General features: G+C 35.6%; 4 protein-coding genes across 7 annotated transcripts in view; 2 read left to right on the top strand and 2 right to left on the bottom strand.

Annotated features, from left to right (window-relative positions):
* Positions 1 to 2,444: 2,444 nt before the first annotated feature.
* On the bottom strand, positions 2,445 to 4,959 carry LOC123553490 (uncharacterized). Its single transcript, XM_045343190.2, has 2 exons — positions 4,804 to 4,959; positions 2,445 to 4,610 (listed from the first exon to the last, which is right to left on the bottom strand). Exons 1-2 carry the CDS (start codon positions 4,957 to 4,959, stop codon positions 3,555 to 3,557), a joined length of 1,212 nt encoding a protein of 403 aa, XP_045199125.2. The 3' UTR covers positions 2,445 to 3,554.
* Positions 4,960 to 9,434: 4,475 nt separating this feature from the next.
* The window catches only part of LOC123552110 (probable serine racemase), a 40,384-nt gene continuing 25,741 nt past the window's right edge, over positions 9,435 to 24,077 (top strand). The window contains exons 1-2 of one of the 4 annotated variants that reach the window (XM_045341500.2): positions 9,435 to 9,687; positions 23,842 to 24,051. In XM_045341500.2, the coding sequence (XP_045197435.2) occupies positions 23,854 to 24,051 (198 nt within the window). In that variant the 5' untranslated portion in view covers positions 9,435 to 9,687; positions 23,842 to 23,853. Of the gene's footprint in view, positions 9,688 to 23,841; positions 24,052 to 24,077 lie in introns of those variants that run through there. The other 3 variants (XM_045341497.2, XM_053541654.1, XM_045341501.2) reach the window with 3 other exon arrangements.
* LOC123552109 (uncharacterized) lies at positions 11,128 to 23,248 on the top strand. Its single transcript, XM_045341494.2, has 2 exons — positions 11,128 to 11,671; positions 15,351 to 23,248. The coding sequence occupies exon 2, from the start codon at positions 16,512 to 16,514 to the stop codon at positions 19,047 to 19,049; it is 2,538 nt and encodes an 845-aa protein (XP_045197429.2). The 5' UTR covers positions 11,128 to 11,671; positions 15,351 to 16,511; the 3' UTR covers positions 19,050 to 23,248.
* Positions 12,035 to 13,293, bottom strand: LOC128556660 (uncharacterized). Its single transcript, XM_053542266.1, has 2 exons — positions 12,861 to 13,293; positions 12,035 to 12,699 (listed from the first exon to the last, which is right to left on the bottom strand). Exons 1-2 carry the CDS (start codon positions 13,291 to 13,293, stop codon positions 12,035 to 12,037), a joined length of 1,098 nt encoding a protein of 365 aa, XP_053398241.1.

The following is a 24,077-nucleotide window of genomic DNA, read 5'->3' as shown; positions in this document are numbered from 1 at the left end:
TTTTATATATAAATACTTTTGAGATTGAAAGATTATTTTAAAATTATTGAAAAGTGACAAGATATAATTTTTTGCTATTTAAGTAGATTTTCTGTTACCTTGTTTTTATACATAAGGTTTATTTATTCTGTAGTATTAACACAGTTAACAAAATTCTGCAATGCATTTGACTATTCTTGTTTATGTTGCCTTGTTTATCATTTTGTATTCTAAGAAGAGGTTGTAAATAAATTCAGTATTCTGGTAATGTAATCAATGAGTGGCATGATCAATTGTACATTATTTGGTTTAAACAATATTTATTCAACATAATTGCATTTGTTACAATTTTACGTATCAACTTAAGAATTGAACAGGAAGCTTACAGTTTTTTTAGAAACTCTCTCCCTATACATAATTTGATTTTAATGGTAACAAAATAAATCATCTATATTACATGTTTTGCTTGCAGTTTCTTCGTATGAAACATAAATTTGTCAAACTGTAGAATAAAATTTGGCTTGGAAAGGAACACATTTTCGGATATATAATTTGAACTGTTGATTTAAACTTTAATCTGCTCTTTTATATATATTGATATCTTAAAGGATGTGATAGGAAAGAAGGAAGCGAAATAGAGGAATTGAGAGTAATAGGTCAGGAATGTAACTTAAGACACACGGAGTTTTAAGGACCTTTCTTAAAGCTGTGTAGTACATTATTTAAAATGCACACTCTGTACTGAGTTTGTAAATATCCGTCCTAAAGTACATCATAAAGTATATCATTTTAAAACCTTTAACTGGAGAATAATTAGAATATATTGTAATTCTCTTCACCAAACTTACATAGCTGTTTTCAGGATGTAGCAAAATATCATGTTAAAAGATCTGTTTACTTAATTATTTTGTGTAAATCATACGTAAAGTCATATAAAAAACATATACCCTGCTTTCTTTAACTGATATCATTACATTCTTTCATCAAATATATATATGAATGACGAAATAACTTAACAATTATTTAAGCACTTTAAATTTGAAATGCCATTGTTCACTATTGTATTCTGTTAGTGCGTGTGTGTATCAGTGAAATAATGTTGGGAGCGGTGGTCTAGTGGATAAGTTGTCGGCCGCTCAATGCAGGAGACGTGGGTTCGAGCCCCACTGGGGTCACGACCATGATTTCTCATATGACACTAGTACTTGTTTTTGCAAGAGCGGACTCGAGAGTGGTTCCAGTAATTTATGAAAGGTGACATATAGGTCCGGGTGTTTAAAATTTGTTATATTTTATATGTATATATCTGTCACATATCTTACTTTTAGCAATTGAAATGAAATTCTTATCAGAAATTCTTATCATTTTTCATTTTAAAAAATGTGCCTCCATATATTATTATATATAATATATATATATATATTATCATGTCACAGAGCGAGATGCATGTAATTATAATTATCTATTAATGACGCATGCCCTTGAGGTTACCTGGCTCAAAGAGAGCGATATTTCGGGCAAATTCCGAGCAGTGTATAATAACACACAGGAAATAAATACAATTTTAATGTACCCTGCATAAAATTCTATGAAAGACATACAGAATGAATGTAAGAAATATTACTGTAAAAGCAGGACTTTTCGCGAGGGTTAAATTTTCGAGGCCCTACATCTTATGAAATTTAATCATTGAGGAAATATTTACAATTAGTTTAATTCAAATTAAAGTAGGATACCATTTTAACAATTTCGCAAATATTAAACCCCGCGACCATATTCAAAATTTCGAATTCGGGAAATTTCGACCCAGCGAAAAAATGTGCTTTTACAGTAAGTTTTTCAGAATAAACCTTTTACGATGGTCGTTCAAAATGAGTGTAGCCAAATAAAAAACTAGCAATGTTTTGGGATTTTTTATCAATAAAATATAATACTACTGAATAATTTCAAAAATTTATGGCAACTTTAAATATTTTTTTGGTTTAAAGTGCAGAAAATGTAACACTTAACGATAAGATGCAGTACACAATAATTTGTAATAATAGGTTTCAAAGCAAATATATACACACACTTATTACTTTTTCATTTGATATAATATGGGCCGTGCCATGAGAAAACCAACAAAGTCTATTGCAATTAGAGAAACTGTTAGCGAACAGCATGGATCCTGACCAGACTGCGCGGCACTATAACCATGCTGGTCGCAAAGCTACTATGTTGGTTTCCTCATGGCACCGCTCATATTTCATTTACACAATTCTTGCAACCTATGTTATAAACATTGTTCTTCATAAAACAGTGCTTCTTTTGCTATAGTTTTCTACTAATGCATTCAATAATAAAAAATAATCACAACAAATTTTAGGTTTTACACTATTTGAAATTCTCATTTTATATCATTATAATTATGGTTTGAATTAATTTTGTTTTGGAATTTCGATTTTTAAGATGGTTAATATATTTTCAGTGGCAAGACTGACAAGAAAAAGGAAAAAACCTGCTTTTAGACCACAGTACGGGCAGCTGGGAGAGGTACGATCACTAGTCCAGAAGAATGTGCCCATAATAGCATTGACAGCAACTGCCACAAAACAAACAAGAGAACTTATCATGAAAGATCTATGCATGACAAAGTGTACTCAGTTAGTTGTAAATCCATAACAGAAAAATGTCAAATACAGTGTTGAAATCACAAAAAGGACCTCACTGCAAACTTCAAATGGCTTTATGACCTTATTGCTGATCTCGGCCAAACTTGCCCTAGAATGATTGTGTTCTTTTCGACAAATCAAACAGATTGCTGAAGTATTTGAATATCTCCAGATAAGCCTAAGCGATAGACAATATGTTCAAAGTTCAGAAGACCCAAGAAATGGATACTGGAACAGAATTTTTGCCATGTTCCATCTGACCACCAATGAAGATATCGAGAAGTGTATATGTACATCATTTCAGAAGGAAGATGGTAAAATAAGAGTTGTTTAATGTTCAACTTCATTCAGCATGGATTTGGATATAAAGGGAGTCCATACAGTAGTTCATTATGGTCCAGCAAATGACCTTGATGACTACCTCCAAGAAACCGGACGAACCGGTCGGGATGCTACAGCTAACTGCAATGCAATACTGCTCAGGTACACACGTTGCCTTTCCAGTCAAAATATAACAACAGAAATGAGACAGTATGTATCAGCAACAACATGCAGGAGGCTACTTCTACTTAAACCATTCTGGGAAGAAATTGAGCCACTTCTCCCGAAACATGACTGTTGTGACATATGCTCATCTATGTGCAGATGCCAGTGTTTATGTTCAGGGACTTGTAACTGTATTGAAGTATGTTCGTTCAATGATTCACATATTCTTACAAACATTAGAAACACTATTTCAAGTCAAGAGAACGATTGATCAAGTGAATCCCCAGATGTGAGCTTCTCCACTGACACCGATTTTGAAAACTATCTGGCCGCAAAACCAAATATCCTCATGTCATCAGACTCTGATATTTAGTAGTAATGTTTCCCTGAGAACTCGCTAAGTGAATTTGATATCCAGTTGCGAATATGCTCCATATCTCAACTAGAAAATGGATTCGCTTCAACTACAGGAAATGCCTCGTGTCTTCTTCCGGGAATATTTTTGAAGACCTCATTTTGTATAAGCTGATTCACAATTATGTTTATATCTTCCGTAAGATCTACGTCGGAACGTCTGCCAGAAGGACGCCTCATTTCTGTTTGTGTATCAATTTGTCTTAAAATCTGATCTGTACATAAGGCACTTCTAGTAAGTCGAGAAATGGTTTTATCAGTGAATATTCCTCTGAAGCTGTGGACTTCATTCTTAAAGACTTTATTACAATGTTCTTGGTCAAGGTCATTTGGATGATTGGAGTCAGCTCTTCCCCTATGATTTACTGTGCGGTTCCATTTAAGGCGATGCGCCATACGGGCTGTTAACAAAATCTTTGCCTGACACTGTGTCTCTAAGAACCATATGCATATTTTGGACAGTTGCTTATTTATACAAAAGAAACAAGTACTGATTAACAAGCATATTCTATCGCCATCTGACATGTGCAGAGCATCATTGTGATTACAGCGTAACATGCCCAATGTCAAGCTAAGTTTAGTGTAGTTTAAAATCATATCCTCATCATGATGACTCTCCTGACTTCTCAGTTGATTTGTTTGTAGAGTTTGGTCATATTCAGGATGTCCATGTGCCTTGTTTTCATGTTTCCTTAGACCTGCAGACTGTTTGTAAGATTTTCCGCAATACCGACATTTAAAGGGGTCCATAATTTGGAAGAGGCTTAATATCAATGCAAACATATTTTGCAAAAATGACTTAGCTTCACTCAGTAAATATGATTTCATGGCTACCGAATCTCCCAATGCCCCTGTATATATGTTGTCTTTTGGTTTACTTGCTACATTGTCCATTTGGAAATGGGCTATAGCTCCTGCAATAGTGCATGCATCTGTAAATTTGTTTGCCATCAGCTCTGACGCATAGTAATTCCCTGATGGATCTGCAGATACATTTCTTGCATTTGTAATATTTCTGGGGGCAAACAGTGTCCCTATATCACGTGAAGATATAGTTGAATACAAACTCTGCCACATAACCTGAAAGAAATCAGAAACTAAGTTTAGACTTTTTCTTGGTTTGGCTTTCTAAGTTCTTAAAAATTTATACAAAAATGGTTATTAACTTTTACATATTTTGATAGTTATGTTTTTTTTTTAAAGCAGAAAGTCACAAACATTTCTACCATGCAATTTTAAACAAAAATGTAACTATTTAAGCAGCTTTAACAACCTTTAGAAGTTCGGTTTGGTTGTGGAATTCCTCCATTTTTGGAACCAATCCTTCTAATCGTAATGAAGGTGTTCCATCATCTCGAACTGACATTTGGGCCTCCTTATGTCTTTCAAATGTCAGGTAGTCGCCACCACTGAGTACCTTTCCGGACATATTTGTACTTCTTTCATCATGGCCTGGAACATATTTGTGCATAAACTAACATATGTCTGCCATATCTTCATTCTTTGTTTCATTTTTCTTCAAGACACCCATATTGACCTGCAAAAATGCCATTTATATAATTTTGATTTTCGTTCCAATAAAATATTATTCACAGCAGCTGTTGTATTGTATGTTTCATTAATGACAGTTACGGTGAATCAAAGTTAATATATAACACAGACATGACAGTTACAACGATATAGAAATTTTCACTCAGTAAAAGTAGAATTGATAAAGTGTTGATGAAAATAATTTATTTTACCCGAACACTTCGTTGTTTCGGTTCTGTCATATGGGGATGATCAATAAATTCAGCTAGTGTGCTCGTGAATGGTCCAAAGAATGGTAAATACTGGCACCATTTTTTTGCTACAAGGAATGCAAAATTATCAAACATTTTGTCCTTTTCTGTTTGACTTGGTACCAGTTGTGAAAACAAAACTGTTGCAGGGTCTTGTAACTGTTTTGAATTATAAAATTCATTTCCACTAATTCCGTTTAAATATGCACACAGCTGATACATATGCTTATCTTTGTTTTTGTTAGTAACTGTCATTTGTCTTACTTTTGTTACTATGTCAATATTGTCCTCTACAAAATAGTACCCTGGGTGCATATTCTGTCTGTGATTTTGTAGCTCAGTTTCCAGAGAAATGAGTTCAAGCTGCAGGTCTGTTGTATCAGCACCTCCAGTCCCACAGAGGTCAATCGTGTCCTTCAGATACTGAAGCTGGTGCATAAATTGAATTTCAGTTTCACTGTCAGTATAACTGCTGTTTTGCCATGAAAGTAACTCCTCATCCAATTTGTTAGCAAGACTATCAGTCATTTCAAGCGCTGTCCTGTAACTGTGATAATCACTCATGGCTTGCAATCTGGCAAAACCTGACTTTTTTTATCCCACCTTTAAGAAGCACTATATCATTAATAACTTGCATGGCTTTCATGTTCATATTATACAAATGCAAAAGTTTACTGCCAGCGGATATTTGACCATACAGTAGATTCTCAGACTTTTTTACTTTATTTCTTTTCTCAGATCTAATATTTGTGGAAGAATGTTTCAAAAGTTTGTAAAAGGTTGGAGCCCTTTCCTTCCACTCATCCGCAATTTCTGAAAATGAAAAGTCTAAAAACCTGGTTTTATCACTGTCCCTTAGAATGCTATTTCCTTCCTTTGAACATAATCCTTGTATTTCCAGTTTCAAGTTTTCAAATAACATGTCAGTCATCCCATTACATAATGTCTCATTTTTCTGTAAATATTCCAAGCTTCTGTCTAAATCACCATCTTGTAGTGCCTCTATTAGATCTGAAAACTCTATTCTAGTAGAAGCACCCAGACATTGTCCATAAGCATCATCATCCTTCAATTAAAAAAATATCACTCTGTTTTTTATGACAACATTTTATTAATTTAACTTTCAACAAAAAATAATAGATTCTGCCTTGATTTTATAAAGGAATAAGAATAAGTTATTCTTACATAATTGAGCCGCACCATGAGAAAACCAACATAGTGCATTTGCGACCAGCAATGATCAAGGCCAGCTTTCAAACCCTATTGCAATTAGAGAAAGCGTTGGCAAACAGTATGAATCCTGACCAGACTGCGCGGATGCATCTTGATCGCAAATGCATTATGTTGGTTTTCTCATAGCGCGGCTCATATAACATTAATACAGATCTAATGAAGCAAGTATTTGTATTTTGGAAAAATAAAGTTTGCTTACTTTGCAAGCATCTTTTCTGTGAGCTTACTTTGATATTTTGTTACTTAGCCTTTAAATTGACAAAAAACAACAACAAATGCATCCATACTGCCAACTTTATATTTAGCCGGCTTCATAACAAAATATCTTGTAACTTTACATATTTAAACTATTAGGAACGGTTTTTAAAAATATTTTTTCACAAAAAAAACTGTATCCACAAAAAATGGATTTCATCTATAAATTTCTAGTTCTTATTAAGACATATGTTCAAACGAGATAAAAAATATATATATAGTTGCCAGCTATCTCTGCTCCATATTTAATTTATAAGAAATTGTACCTTTTAAATTATCACATGATCCACTTTTTATAACTGTCGCAAATGTTTGATACAATATGAAATAAAAGGATGTGCATTTTGCACTCTATCTGTAAATATTATCTTGTACTAAAGATATCCTCTATGTGTTCTGCAGGGGCGGAGTAGAGGTGATATCAGAGTGAGTGGTTGAGTTGGGTTTTAAGGCGAATCAACACAAAATGGTCATATATCGCCGAAGGGTGATATCAGAAGTCATTTCAGTGACATACTGCTAAGGGTCTAATGCATAAGTTTAGGTTAATTTTTGGCATGGGAAAACTGTATAAAAAAACAACTTTATAAGTTGAATCTTTATAAGTTGAATCTATATTACCTCAGTGTTGGTTGATGCTGTTTCTATTTCGCTGCTTCCCTCTGTAGAAAAAAGTGCTTTGCGTTTAGTGTTATGGCTACTGTCCATAGATAACCGCTTGAATTTTTTAACTCCGTGGCTCTGTATTAATTCGTTTATGGATTTATCATAAGTTTCTTTAGTCATACGTAGCGATTTATCGGTGTCGTAAAGCTTTTTAGCACAATTTCTATAACAAATTTCGCTGTGGTCATCTTCCGAAATATTAATACCCAAAAGTCGCTCAATTATCTTCCATAAGTCTGTTTTTTCTTCACCATGAAACAAGCGCTGTCTTACTTTTCTATTTTCTTTCATTTCTCCACATAAAATACATTTGAACTTTTTTGATGTAGGGGTCAATTTTACCATAACACTTTCTTTAGTTTGAGTTTCCATAATTAACATTTAATAAAACCTAAAATTCATAAAAAGATCCTGAGTTTATGTTAATTCCAAATAATCATCCACATACATTTTCACACTTACATTTACTAGTTAACTGTTGAATCATGAATGGGCTCAATATCATACTCTTTTCCAGAAAATAACAACATCTTTTATGTTTTATCAAATGACCCTTATCAAATTGGTAAGGAGAGCTTGTCATAAGGTAGGATAGTTAATTGCCTTACAATTGATAGGGTTCTCAGTAGTTTAACTGTTTACATGGGTAATCTAGAGTTACATTGGCCAACTTTCACCAGGCTGTTTTAAAAAGTGTTGCATAATCAATGGAACATTACGGACTTGTACATAAGTCAGTACGACTTTTTATCATAATTATGTTTTTGAAATGTTGATTACAACCGTTTGGCCTTGGAATAATTCGTACGTAATGGACCAGAAGAAGAATATCTTATGTTACAATCGTAAAGGGTAAAACGTATATCATTATATAGCAATTAATGTGTGTCATGTTAGAATTTATTATAAAGTACCTTAAAGTGACTTTTTATTATCAAAAGTGTCTTTTGTAACAATAAGGCTCATACGTTTCGGAGCTGAAGATTTAAGAGACAAATACCGAACGGTGTTAGCGGGCGTTGGGGTTAGGGGTAGTAGATGCTTTAAGCACTGGTATTCGCAATAGGGGTAAAATGACCTCAAATGGAGGGTGCGATCATGACTGTTTGTTACAATAAGGCTGTTATTATTATTATTGTCATTATTAATATTGTTATAACAGCTATTATTATTATTATGTACAACGCCATTGAGTATATCATTGTATAAAAATAGGCGTTTAATCAAATTATTCAGTTTCAGTTTCAGTTTCAGTAGAGATATTCTTTGGTCTAGGTCTTTATGTTGCCATGTTTTGATAATCCACCTTGCAAATTTTCCCCTCAATATTATAACAGTGCATTTACTGTGCATTTAGTGCATATCGTTGGTAAAATGACATTATTTGAAAAAAAAGTAATTTGATCTCTTTATGTTAATTCCAAATAAGTATCCACATACATTTTCACACTTACATTTACTAGTAAACTGTTGAATCATGAAAGGGCTCAATATCATACTCTTTTCCAGAAAATAACAACATCTTTGATGTTTTCTCAAATGACCCTTATCAAATTGGTAAGGAGAACTTGTCATTAGGTAGGATAGTTAATTGCCTTACAATTGATAGGGTTTTCAGTAGTTTAACTGTTTACAGGGGTAATCTAGAGTTACATTGGCCAACTTTCACCAGGCTGTTTTAAAAAGTGTTGCATAATCAATGGAACTTTACGGCCTTGTACATAAGTCAGTACGACTTTTTATCATAATTATGTTTTTGAAATGTTGTTTACAACTGTTTGGCCTTGGAATTATTCGTACGTAATGGACCAGAAGAAGAATATCTTATGTTACAATCGTAAAGGGTAAAACGTATATCATTATATAGCAATTAATGTGTGTATCGTTGGTAAAATGACATTATTTGAAAATAAAATAATTTGATCTCTTGAAAACAGCGATATCTAATTACTTCTCTATACCGTTATTATTTAATGTGATTCGGGTCAAAATTGCATAACAGTGATACAACAGTAGACTATTTGGTTTTGAGAAATATATATTTGAATATAATCTTTACAAAAATTCGAATGCTTATCATTCTGTTGGAAAACTTTTTCTACAAACATACTCTGGTGTGAATCTGTTGAAAGACGGAATTTGGCTAGATTTATTTTCATTCGAATTTGTGCATTTTTAACCTTTTCAGGCGGTATATTAAGCGATATTTTATTCAGACACAGGTATTTTTGTTTCTTATTTTATATTTCGTACGTTGTTAAAGCATTTATCACACTGGTTATTCGGGTACCTACTCTTGTGAGCGATACTGCCCTCGTGTGATTTATGTACATGTTGATGAACAGGAAATTCACACATTTAACAGGTTATTATACCGTATTTAACTGAAGATTTGAAAAGTTTTAGTATTGAATGTGTAAGATCATACCTTAACTATATCCATGTCAAATATCTATCTAATATAATCTGAATAACTGTGAAAAAAAACGTTCTTTTGCTGCGAAAATGAAGATAATTTAAGTCGATGGTATATCTTTTCACAATTGATGGTATTATTTCGGATTATATGAGGAAATTTTTGCTAGGAAAATGAAGAGCAGTCATTCTATGTGTTAGCCGCTACTTTCATTTCAAGAAAACTGGAATCACAGTAAAATTAGATCGATTTTTTCGAAGACAGTGTGTAGAAAAAAAGATACCTCTGACGATGTACCATGGTACCATCCTCGTTGTTTCTGTCAATCGAGCGGATACCGTCCTCGTTATTGAAATGAGCATTACATTGAGGCAGACCCATTTTCTAATTTAGCGATAACATGCAATGACCAGCCAAGATAAAGATAAAACTTTGGTCTTTTATGCCCTCCAGCTACTGGAAGCAGCCTATCCGGAGAAAAACTTCTCACATCGCTTCAAATTCGCTATCAACTTATTATCAAGATCCATATACATAGACACATTCTTATGTGTATTTTCAAATTAATATTGCTTCCGTACATTTTGTCTTGTTATTTAAGTTGTTACGGGGTATAAAATGTTCATAGCAAAAACAAAATTAAATTTGTTCAGAAATTCTATGATTTTTGTCAAATATTTTATTGCGATCGACCCATGTTTCTAGGCTTCGTTTTGAGGAATAAAGGCAGTAATTCGGTCGGAAAGTAGTCGAAAGAAGCCGATAGTAAACAGATCCTTATTTCTCCATGTTTTGTTTTTCGAAAATTCGTATGGCACAAGTGCTTTAATCACACATTTTACTGCAAGAATACATCATGCTTGCATGAATTGAGATGGTTTATGTTTATAGGCATACACTTCACACTGCAATTTTTGCGGATCGAAACCGAAAGTAGGGGTTTATTGTGTGGACTTGAGCATATTTTAGGGTAGCAGACCACAACTGACTGGCATTTTACTAGGAACTATTACACTCCCTCTTTATTTTCATCGTTATTTTAAGTTATGATAGAACTTTCATGAAATATAGGCGTTGGAAAAAGTGATGTTCTATTAACAGGCGCGTAACCAGTGCAATCTTCATAGTACGCAAAGGTAATGCGTAGGGGTCTTGGTATCCTCACCATGATTTTTTTTCATCTGAGAACCGCAAATGGTGCATTTTGGCGTGTATTTGAAGCTAAACATTGCACGAAAACCTTATTCGTTCTAAATCTTTTATATAAAATGTATTATTTTACTAGGTATGCGTGTAATATTGCACATGCAATTTGTGGTTCATTGATCCATGTTATATGTGTGCAGTATTCAAAACAGATGGTTGGTGGTAACACACTTTCAAAACATCATTATGATTGGATAACAAGAGATGTTTGTATAAGTATATATTCGAGAGTTGTTAAAAGGAATTTTGCCATAACTCCAAACTGAATACTAGTCAACAAAGACATGCTTAGTTTCATTATTGGTTACAAATATACCAAATAAGAAACTGATGCCTTGCATTTACCTATTTCTAAATTGGTGTATTTGTCATTTATTTTTTTGACACAGTTACAAAGTAAATTCAATCAAGTTGAAGCGGAAAACTGCATATGTAGGTAACCAATCAAGAAATGTTTTGATTAAGATTAACCAGTCAAATCTTGTTTTGATAAAGACATATAATACTTTTTACGTATAAATGGTATGTCATATTTCAAAGAGACGGCGAAGAGAAAGGTTCAGATAAACCGCAGCGACATAAAGGTAAAATATTACACTGACAATAATCTTTCTTTTCATATAAATATTTTTATAGTTAAACATTCTTTATTATCGAGCCAGGTTTAATGTTTTGCTACGGGTAATTGACCTTATTCACCCGACAATACGATAAACTGAATAGGCGGGTAGTTTGTAGGATATTTTGTAAACGGGGGTTAAGGGGTTTAAAAGTGTTACTCTATCTTTCATATTTGACAGATGGCACGCACCAGTGTCCTTTCATGTTTTAAACTTTCAAAATAACAAGATTGGATATAGTTTATGTAAATTTATTTACCATATATTTACAGGATATACAATATATATATATATATATATATATATATATATATATATATGTTAAAATCACTGTAGGTCATTAGCTTTCACCCAGCTATTGAACTTCTTCGGGTAATATTTCCATTGTACTAAATATTGCTTATTCTGTCCTTTTCCTCTTGTCTTTATAATTCTGTCAACTTTAAAGCTTTGACTTGGATCATAGTTCACTTTCTGCATTTCACTCTCAAAAAATGTTCCTTTAATTTCTTCTTCTTGCAAATCATTCAGCCTGTACACAGCCAAAAATCCTCTGTGATAACGTTTTGAAACTCGGAACACTTCTCCACTGTACGTTTGATCATATGCGCGGGTAGACGAATTTCTCAAATATGTAATCCTTACATAGTCACCAATTTTAAATTTAAACGGTTTTAGTTTCGCGCTAATTTTGCCTTTCCTCGGATTTTGTGCAAAATATGTGGCTAATCTCACTTTTTTCTGGTTAACGTCTTTTACACTGGCCGGTGTTGTTCCAATTGTTCTATGGTATGTGGTATTGTATGACTTTGAAAATTCTGATAAACTAGGTAGATATGTGTAGTTATCCTTGTATGCTAGGTAGCGCATTATTTTTGATTTTATGCTAAGTACTGCACGTTCACTCGTGCTCGCCTTAGTCTCATTCTGTGTTGGTGAGTATAAGACATTGTACTTTTTCATCAGATCTTGTACTGATCTGAACTCCTGACCTGAAATTGTACAATTGATAATTGTAGTCTTGTCTTGAGAATAGATGTATACATTTGAAAAAAAAAAAAAAAAAAAAAAAACAAGATGATTTTACTTCTGATTGTAAATAATGTATTTTTGTAACTTAAAGGAAATTTTATAAGATCTTCAAGGCATATACCTTTGTCAGTTATCAATCTCTTTGGCATACGGCCTGAATGTGTGAAGATATCTTTAAACGCCTCTGTCACATCATTTCCAGTTTTCTGTTTGAGAGGTTTTAGCCAAACGTACTTGCTGAATGTATCGGTAACATACAATATGTATTTGTATCCTTTGTTCCATTTCTCAAACTTGACCATATCGATTAAGTCTGCCATCCAAAGGTCGTCTTTTCCGCTACTGACCACATGATTTCTTTGAAACTGTCTTCTCACAGGTTTATGCAGACTGTAGGACTCTTGGTCATGAAGAAACTTTCTTATCCTGTGCATACCAATGTTAAATTTGCCTTCCTCTTTCACCACTTTGTACAATTTTTGTGGTCCACTGAAACTCGCAGGATGCGACGGATCAAAATAAATCCTTTTTAAATAGTTTTCCCATTGAGTCATGTCTGCACTCTCCGAAATCCACAACGTAAATGAAATAATTGATTATACATTAAGTATTTCATTCAGTATCAGACTCGTCTACCTCGCTTTCTTCATCACTTTCCTCGTCCGACAATTCTGTCTCAAACAGTTCCTTAAAGTCAGACTTGTACTTTCGTAGTACACGCTTAATTGCCGATTGAGTTCTTACATTCTTCTGCGTCAATGAATGTATGTCTTGTAAAATCTTTTGATGCAGTGTACTGTTTTGAAGTGGCAGAATATACGAATCCAACAAATAGTCGTATTTTGTGAAGAATGTGCGTTCATTATACGGCTGAATACGATCTTCTGTCATTTCCTGTGCAGACTCCATGTCTTCTCCATCCTGTATAAACTGATTATATAACTTGTCGTATTTATCGCCGTTACATTCTATAGCTTTTTTCCAGAGGGAAAGATATGTCTGATTTTCTTCAACGTTATCTTCCATTTCGTCATCACTGCTGTCCTCTATTTTTCTTTTCTTTGGTTGTGTAGTATCGTTATTTTCTGCACACCACCCTCGTTTAACATGTCTCTGTACGTCGTGTGAAGAGTCAAACAAAAGTCCACAATCGTCGCAAGCATCTGTATTTTCGGCCATCATTTCACAATTATTCTCTGAGATGTCCACAGTTTGAATTCCGACTGACAAATGGTTTAAATCTGATCGTTGCTCGCCTTTTATACAATTTTGGTCTGGTTCTACCATTTGATTGGTCAGTTCTGTAAGGCTTTCGTTGTTCGTAGATTGTCTGCCTCTCCACATTAAATTATATTTCAGTCTGGCATGTTCCGGTGTAAATGGTTTTAGATCCACGAATAGACAACCATAGGGCCGTTTAGTTGCTTTCTCAAACTTCTTTAAAAAGTATTCAGTTTTACCAGGGTACATCTGTCTCGCTAATGTGATCATAGATTGTTTGTCTACCGGGTTATTGAACATTACCAGGTAATGACAGTTTCTTCTCTGTGTCGGATCCTTACTAGCGTATAGGTTTTGATTAATGGAAATCACCGACAAAGATCTATGATGAGACCCTTCTGTGAACAATTCCGTGATTCTTTTGTCCTTTCCAGCTTCTGTCATCATATCGTCCAGAATTAGCAAGTTATTTAACTTTGTGTCAAAATATTCGTCTTCGTTTATGTCGGAAGGAATGCCTTGGTAGAATTCCACCTCTGGGTAAACTGTGCTTTGTATTTCCCAATACATTGGTTGCCATCTCTTGTAAAGCCATATTATTCTCTGAACACCAGGGTTAATTCTGTAGATATGATTTTGGAGTAATTCTTTTACAAATGTTGTCTTTCCACATGCTGAAAGAAATACGTTTAAACATTATAAATGGTAGAGAAAAAAGGTTAGTATTAGCAAAATTATAGAAAAAAGGAAACATATTTTAGGTTATATTCTCACTGGTAAACTGTCTGGGAACGTAAATAAATGTTTATAAAATTCAGCAAACACTGAACACAAAATATATACCTGTGGGACCTGAAATCATCATGGTAAAGGGATGCTGGAGAATAGTTGGCTCAATATCCAGTGGCGCTCCCTGTTTAATTTCCTGAGGAGCTCCTTGCGGAGCTCCCGGAGCTCCTTGTGGCGCTCCCTGCGGCGCTCCCAAATGCGCTTCCGGAGCTCCCTGTTGCGCTCCCTGTGGCGCCCCCAAATGCACTCCCGGAGCTCCCTGTGGCGCTCCCTGCGGCGCTCCCAAATGCGTTCCCGGCGCTCCGTTTGGCGCTCCCTGTTCGTGTTTTTCTGTCTGAATTTGATTTTGAGATATATCCGGATGCTTATTCCTTTTGTGTCTTAACATATTGTACCTACTACAAAATGGTTGACTACACTCTGAACAAGCTATGCTTTCCATGTTGACTCTCCGTTGGCTAGTGAACATATGAGTTTAATTTCAAAAACGTATGTATTTATATGTGTACAAAGGCGTCTAAAATCAGAATTAACCAATTATATTACACTCTGATTCCTATAAAAGTGAGAGAACTAAACATTTTCCCCATTATATTTTCAGACGTTAAACAGTAAAAATGTCGAAATACTCGTGTGAACAGTACGGGGCCAGTTTTCCTAGACTAAGTGCGCTTATGCAGCATAGGAGGACGGAAAATCATTGGCCAAAATTTATGTGTCCGAGCTGTAAGAAGACCTTTACCCGAAAAGACAATTTGGACAGACATATGAAAAAACATAGTGATGAGAATACGCATCACTGTCCAGAGTGCCTTCGTGTATTTACGAGGAAAGACGCCCTGGATGATCACTTTTTACAACATGGCAACCAAAGCGGCAGTGGAGCCAAGAGGGTTCAAACTGATGAAGAGGATGCAAGTGTCGTTCATAAACGACAAAAGCTGACTCCAAAGGATAAAGCAACGGAGTTTTATAGTATGGAGAAAATAAATGAAAGTAGAATAGAAAAGTTCAACACAACGGCATCATACTACAATATTAAAATAAAAGATTTGGAAGTGAGAGATCTACCGAACATACTTAAAACACTAAAGGTAATATTTCAATCTATTGTGACAAGAATTACAGAAAACATTCCAGCCACCGATCTAGTTCGACTTACTATGGACAATCCGGAATTGGACTATCCAATTGTTTTGCGATTCATGCCGAGATCTTCTTTGACAGTGAAAAGGATTTTGACTGAATTAGAAAGAGTGTTACAGTCATATGAACAGTTTGTCGTGGACGAAACGTTTGGCATAGAACTGGTACATGTTGTTGATGTGAGAGGATCAAGATACAGAATGAAACCATTAGTCGACATTACACAAGTGTTGGAAAACAAGAAAAGCATTATTCAAATAAAAAATTCAGATGACCTTTGTTGTGCAAGAGCTCTAGTCACAGCTATAGCTCGTGTTGACGACCATCCTCAGTGGAACAGCATACGCCAAGGTCGTCAGATACAGCGAGAGTTAGCCGTTGCCCTTCATCGAAAAGCCGATGTACCACTGAGAAAATGTGGTGTCGATGAAATAAAGAAGTTCCAGTCATGCCTGCTAAACTACCAGATCAATGTAGTGTCAAAAGCTCATTTCAATGCCATCATCTATCAAGGCCCAGAGGAAGGTGTACCGATATACATTTACAACCACAATGATCATTACGACGTTATAACCTCAATGACAGGATTTCTGAACAGAAGTTATTTTTGCAACAAATGCAAAAAGGCTACCAGACCAAGGAACGCCATGCCTGTAATAACCCCTGTCATTTTTGCCGTAAGCTTCACACGGATGAATCTGAAGACTGGCAATACTGCGAATCCTGCAATTGTAAATTTCTTAACCAGACCTGTTTCGCTCTACACAAGAACAAGACAGAAAATGGAAAATCTACGTGTAAATTGTATTACAGATGTAAAGACTGTAATCAATTGATAAATCGTTCACATCACAAGAAAGCACATGTTTGTGGTGAATACTACTGTAGTACTTGCAAGGACTATGTCAATGGCAATCATTTATGTTTCATGCAACCAATTGAAGAAGAAGATAACACAAATGAAAATAGAACAAAACATGAAAAAGAAACAAAATACATTTTCTTTGACTTTGAATGTACTCAGGACAAACGTCTTGAATGTACCGCTGGTTATCTTCCTAGTGTGAAAAGCGTGTGTGTGAATTGTAAAAAATCCTGGTGTGGATCAATGGAGCATAGACCGAATTTATGTGTAGCACACAAGGTTTGTAGTAGTTGCATGCAAAAGGAAGTCACAGCCTCTTCTACATGTTCAAGTTGTGGTCCTAATGAAAGGGTGTTCTTAGGTTCAGACACATTAGAGTCATTTTGTAAAATGTTATTTACGGATGAAAATAAGGGTGCGACGGTTCTTTGTCATAATTTCAAGGGTTATGATAGTTACCCGATCATGAAATTCTTGTATAACAACGCTATTCTGCCCGAGGTGATCACAACAGGATCGAAATACATGTCCATTGTAGTACCTCTTTTCAAAATCAGATTCATCGACTCTCTAAATTTTATTCCCATGGCCCTTGCTGATATGCCTAAAGCGTTTGGAGAAACAGAACTTGTCAAAGGCCATTTTCCTCATTTATACAACACATTAGAAAATCAATCGGCGGAACTCAACCATTTACCCGGCATGAAGTATTATAGCCCTGATAGTATGAAGCACGATGCACGCAAGACTTTTATTCAGTGGTATAACGCAAACTTTCAAAAGCCTTTTGTGCTACAGACAGAACTGTTGCGTTACTGTCGATCTGATGTCGATGTGCTTCGGAAGTGTTGTCTTAAGTTTAGGACACTTTTCAAAGACCTCACCAAAACCCGAGATAATGATGGGATAGATCCTTTTGAAAAATGTATCACAATAGCTTCGGCATGCAACCTAGTGTTCAGGACGCTTTTCCTCGACCATGAAACTATCGGCATCATCCCATCCCACGGTTACCGACCTGAGGCCAAACAGTCTGGATTGGCTTATCAATGGTTATCCTACCTTGCGTTTGAAAGAAACATTTATATTCAACATGGTCGGAATAAGGGGGAAAAACAGATAGGGCCATACAAAGTTGACGAGTACTATCAGACAGAAGACGGTCGGAAAGTTGTTCTAGAGTTTCAGGGTGATTTCTGGCATGGATGTCCAAAATGCTTTTCCAAAAGCACGATCAATCCTGTGAATGGGTTATCCATGTCTGAATTATACATGAATACCCTTGAAAAACAGTTATATCTTGAATCAGAAGGTTATCACTACGAATGTATCTGGGAATGTGATTTCAAGAAGAAGCTGGAATCAAATCCTACAATGAAAGAGTATATTGATTCTTTGGAAATAGCTCTACCCTTAGAACCGAGAGATGCTTTCCATGGTGGACGCACTGAAGCATTCAAAATGTATGCAGAGTCCACAGAAGACAAGCATATTCGATACTTCGATGTCACATCCCTATACCCCTACATCAATAAAACAGGAAAAGGCCCCCTTGGTCACCCACAGATTATCACAGAAAATATTGAGGATATAAACAATTATGAAGGTTTAATAAAATGTAAGGTTCTACCACCAAAGAAACTGTATATCCCCGTTTTACCAACAAAGTGCAACGGAAAACTTATGTTCAGTCTATGTCGTACTTGCAGTGAAACATATGACAATGACGTGTGCCAACACAGTGAGAATGATAGAGCCATAACAGGCACTTGGGTTACAGATGAAGTGAAAATGGCGTTATCCCAGGGCTATAGATTACTTAAAGTTTACGAAGTTTGGCATTTTGATGAAATGGCCCAATATGATCACAGCACCAAAACGGGTGGGCTTTTTACAGAATATGTGAATACGTTTCTAAAGGTGAAACAAGAAGCCAGCGGTTGGCCAGACTGGTGTAAAACAGGAACAGACAAGCAAATGTATATTCAAGAGTATTTTGAGAGGGAAGGTATTTTGCTAGAGTACGATAAGATTGAAGAAAATCCTGATCTAAGACTGTTAGCCAAAATAATGCTGAACTCGTTCTGGGGGAAATTTGGCCAACGTTCAAACTTGACACAAACAAGCTTTATTGACGACCCGGTTCAGTTCATAGATATGATGAACTCTGATAAACAAGAAGTTAAAAACGTACGTTTCATAAACGAAGAAGCAGTCCAACTAGACTGGGCATATAATAACGATTTTATAGAAGCTTCCTGTAGGACCAATGTAGTTGTGGCCGCTTAAACAACTGCTCAAGCCCGATTAAAACTATACAGTTATTTGCAGCCATTGGGTGACAGGGTTCTTTATTGTGATACCGATTCTGTTGTGTTCACCTCTGCCCAGGGTGAGTGGGATCCTCCTTTAGGTGACTTCCTTGGGGATTTGACGGATGAAGTCCCAAACAATCAAATAACTAAATTTGTGACCGGAGGACCCAAGAACTACGCATTTTGTCTAGCGAGACCCAACAAAAAGGGCCAGTCTTCCATTTGTAAAGTCAGGGGGATTCATTAAATTTCAAAAATTCCCTAGATATCAATTTTGATACATTAAAAGAAATGGTTACGGGACAGAAGCAAAACACTTGCCTTAAGGTGGTAAATGAAAATAAGATAACCAGAAATACAGATACATGTAACATTATTACAAAGACTGAAACTAAAGATTATAGAATTGTTTTCGACAAGAGGGTAATTTCTAAAAATTTCAGCTCCTTTCCTTATGGTTATTGATAATGAAACATAAAAGCAAATAATGTAGGAAAAGATATATATTGTGTATGATGTGTTTGAGTAAAATGTATGCTTGCTGTATAAATGTCTATTTTACATTATGTAATTGACTGATTGTATTTACATGATTTACATACAAAGAAATAAAATCAGCAAACTGTAAAGATCGTTCTTTTTTCATAAATCATCTATTCACCATATAAACGAAAGGTAGATTTTGTTTGTTTGTTTTGGGTTTAACGCCGTTTTTCAACAGTATTTCAGTCATGTAACGGCGGGCAGTTAACCTAACCAGTGTTCCTGGATTCTGTACCAGTACAAACCTGTTCTCCGCAAGTAACTGCCAACTTCCCCATATGAATCAGAGGTGGAGGACTAATGATTTCAGACACAATGTCGTTTATCAAATAGTCACGGAGAACATACGCCCCGCCCGAGGATCGAACTCACGACCCTGCGATCCGTAGACCAACGCTCTTACCTACACGAAAGGTAGAGAACTAGCGCATAATATAGAGGCATGCATGTTAAAAGGATGTTTTGTTAACTTATGTCGATATCAATAAAAACCTGAATGCCACCGCAAATAATGACAAAAGACCCAACCATTGTCCAGTTACAATGTCCAATTACAATCTCTACTGACTTATAAATACATATTTCTAAAACAAGAATAGCTGTGGGAAATTCCCACACCTTAATATAAACTCGCATTGCACAACAATAATAAGCGGGCGGATCTCGATACGCTTAAATGATTCCCATTTTTCCCTCAAAAATGTGGTCCAGACTCCCCCCACTGACTACTCCGATGAGTTCGCTAAAACCGGAGTTTACTGTACTTCAAACATAATATGAAGTAAGCAATGATAGTGTATGAAGCCATCTCCGTTGCATGACACAAGCCAATTAATTGTGTATGGTTGCCAGATTTTCACTACGCAGCTGCGTATTTGCGTAAAGGTAGCTACGCGCTTGATTAAGATAGGTAAACAGCTTTCATTTAAATGGGTCTCTTTGGGTTTATATGCTTCAATAGCTGGTTCGGGTTAACAATGCATTTGCAATTCCTCACACAGAAAGGAAGGTGCTTCTATGGGAGACGGGTCGGAATGTATATAAGCACTTTTAAATTTTATCTTACACATACGGAACACAATAGCCATGTAATAATACTCTATAGAATGCGGAAAATCTACATGCATATCTGTTTGTTTTTGTGTGGTTTAACGCCGATTTTCATAAGTATTTCACACGCATATTTTTAAAAACTGCTAGAAATATATTGTTATTTCTTCATACACTTCATATCAAGTTAGTAACAGCCTCAACCTTTACGACTAAAATAATCAAAAACACCTGTCAATATGAAAGTAAAAGATGGCGGCTGTAGTGTATAGGGTTAAGGTAGCAGGGTACACTTAGATTCGAACATTTTGGGCACGGACAGTCTTACATGTCGCGAGTCGCAATACTGCACTTCCCTAATAAGCTGAATCAGGGTGGCCATTTTATAAATTGCGTGCATGTTTTGTGCTTTTAATTAATGGCAAGAGCAGGGTTTTCATACAAGAATAAAGAAAGTTATCGAAACGAAAGTGTTACACCATCAATGAAAAATAGCATGCCAAAATCATCAATTTTGCACTTTTTGAACAGCCTGCAATGATCCCGCTGCAAGAACAATGCCCAATTTTATTGCATTTCTCAATTTAATAGCCCTTACTAAACTTCGGGATATAAACGGAATAGGGGCTCATCCAGCTCGTTTTTTTTCCACAAAATAGCGAAAATGTTCCTGAGTATCAATCAACAAGCACAGAACCCTTCCGTGATTTGAATTTTCCGCGAAAAGGTGCCTCATTGATTCATACAAAGCTACCAGCAGTTAGTTTTACAACTGACATCAGAATTTTACATGTGTCGGCTGTATAAATTTTCTAAAAAATTAACAATAATTATCTCTCATCTTAATTTACAGACATCCAAAATCACAAAGTTCTAATTATAACAAATATTGACAGGGGCCAAAATTCGAAGTGTACCCTGCTACCTTAAGATTTTTCAGTTAATGAACAAAAGAGAGTTTTACTAGTTCTGGACTTATATATGTCTTTCGCAAATTAAACCAAATAAAAATGTTTTCAATCGCATGAAAAGAAGTCTGTATAAGAGGGTCTAAACTTGCCCACCCCTAATGCGCAAATTTAGCCAAAATTTACAAATTGTCGCCACGAGACAAAGAACGTAAAATACATCCGTTTTTACCATTTTCTGGCATGATTAAACGTATTTTGTCATTAGGAATGATATAAGGGCAATTTTGTATCATATTGCGAAAATAAAATGTCCCCATCCCCTATTTTGCTATTTCATGAGGTCCCCACCGTCCGAACATCCCCCTAATTGACGAGATGCATAGCTGGTGGTCCAAATATGCGCTGTGTGGGTTAATAATGATAAAAATACTGTTTTTACTGTACCAGAAACCTGTTACTTGAGCTAGAATCTAAAAAACATCGTATGCGTGTATATTGACTTTTATGCTTTTATGTGTCCTCATCGTAACATTTTGAGCTGCTGTGTCGTCAAGTAGCGTTTTAAGTCCCCAGAAAGTTAAGAATATCGAAGAAGAGGTTCTAAACTATGTGAAACCGCACAAATTTAAGAGTTCTTTCGAAATTTGATTTTGGCAGATTTCCCTTAAGGTAGCAGGGTACACTTAGATTCGAAAATTTTGGGCACGGACAGTCTTATATGTCGCGAGTCGCAATATTGCACTTCCCTTATAAGCTGAATCAGGGTGGCCATTTTATAAATTGCGTGCATGTTTTGTGCTTTTAATTAATGGCAAGATCAGGATTCTCATACAAGAATAAAGAAAGTTATCAAAACGAAAGTGTTACACCATCCATGAAAAATAGCATGCCAAAATCATCAATTTTGCACTTTTTGAACAGCCTGCAATGATCCCGCTGCAAGAACAATGCCCAATTTTATTGCATTTCTCAATTTAATAGTCCTTACTGAACTTCGGGATATAAACGGAATGGGGGCCCATCCAGCTCGTTTTTTCACAAAATAGCGAAAATGTTCCTGAGTATCAATCAACAAGCACAGAACCCTTCCGTGATTTGAATTTTCCGCGAAAAGGTGCCTCATTGATTCATACAAAGCTACCAGCAGTTAGTTTTACAACTGACATCAGAATTTTACATGTGTCGGCTGTATAAAATTTCTAAAGCATTAACAATCATTACCTCTCACATTAATTTACAGACATCCAAAATCACGAAGTTCTAAATTAAATTGTAACAAATATTGACGGGGGCCAAAATTCGAAGTGTACCCTGCTACCTTAAACGTACTGTTCTATCTTATCCAACGTCCGCAGGTTTATCCTAAGATAGAAGTATCTTCAGTAAATGAACACCAATAGTTATCTTTTCACGAGTATCCAAGCCACTTGAAAAAATGATTGATATGGTGCTCAAGAGTGAAAAATATTTCTGTCTTACATAATTATAATACAAACAATTTTCTTTACATTTCGTGTATTTGAATGGCTTTTAACAAAGTTATATATCCATTTAACTTTCGCAGCCATACAGTTATACAGTTTATTTTGCTTATATTTTCACTTCAGCGTGTGGTTTTCATTTTCGTATTTTCACACTGTTACGGTTGCTTTCTGGCAGCTTGTAAGTTTAAAAATCTCTTACAACTGTCTCGGGAAGTCGACTCTTTGGCTCAGAAGTTAGAGCATTGGACTTCGAATCCCGCCTTAGGCACTTGGGATTTTTCATCATAAACATTCCTCTTCAAATTCTGTTAAGCTCTTAAGTACTTTATTATGAAGACCAGTTTCTGTCATGTTACGCTGTTATTATGGCGCCATAACGGCAACAACATTATGATGGATCGTTTTTGACGTTTTGACGCCCTTACTAGTTCGAGGACACAAAAAAGCAAGGCTACGAATTATATTTTCTGTACGCATGCGCCCAATTTTGTCTTGTCCTCATACTGTCGGGGGCTCAATAGCCAACACGACTGAAAAAAAGCTAATGTTTTCGCCCTTCTTGTGTCCTAATCCTGCCTTGTACTCGTACTGCCGTGCTGGCAACGGCACCAACAGGATGGTACAATAAGAATGATTTATCGTGTTGTCGTTTTGGCAGTGGCAACAACATGACAGAACGAAATGTCAGAAACGATCAAACAAAATGTCAGAAACGATCACACAACCTTTACTAAAATTTGAAAGCTGAAGACGGTACTTTACTTCGGCAGCTTTTCAGTTTATTTCCAGGATGCCTGCCTATACTTTCCCAGTGAATATTGATGATATAAAAGATGCACATAACCGAATTCGATCACATGTCTACCGCACACCGGTTTTGACTTCCAGTACCTTTGATCAAGAATATGGCGCAGGTAGGAAGTTCTACTTCAAGGCGGAAAACATGCAAAAGACTGGCAGTTTCAAAGCAAGAGGGGCACTAAATGCAGTACGGCTGAGTAAAAATATTGATAT

Source organism: Mercenaria mercenaria, chromosome 4, assembly GCF_021730395.1.
Source record: "Mercenaria mercenaria strain notata chromosome 4, MADL_Memer_1, whole genome shotgun sequence".
Taxonomy (NCBI): Eukaryota; Metazoa; Mollusca; class Bivalvia; order Venerida; family Veneridae; genus Mercenaria; species Mercenaria mercenaria.
This window is presented reverse-complemented; position numbering and strand designations above follow the sequence as displayed.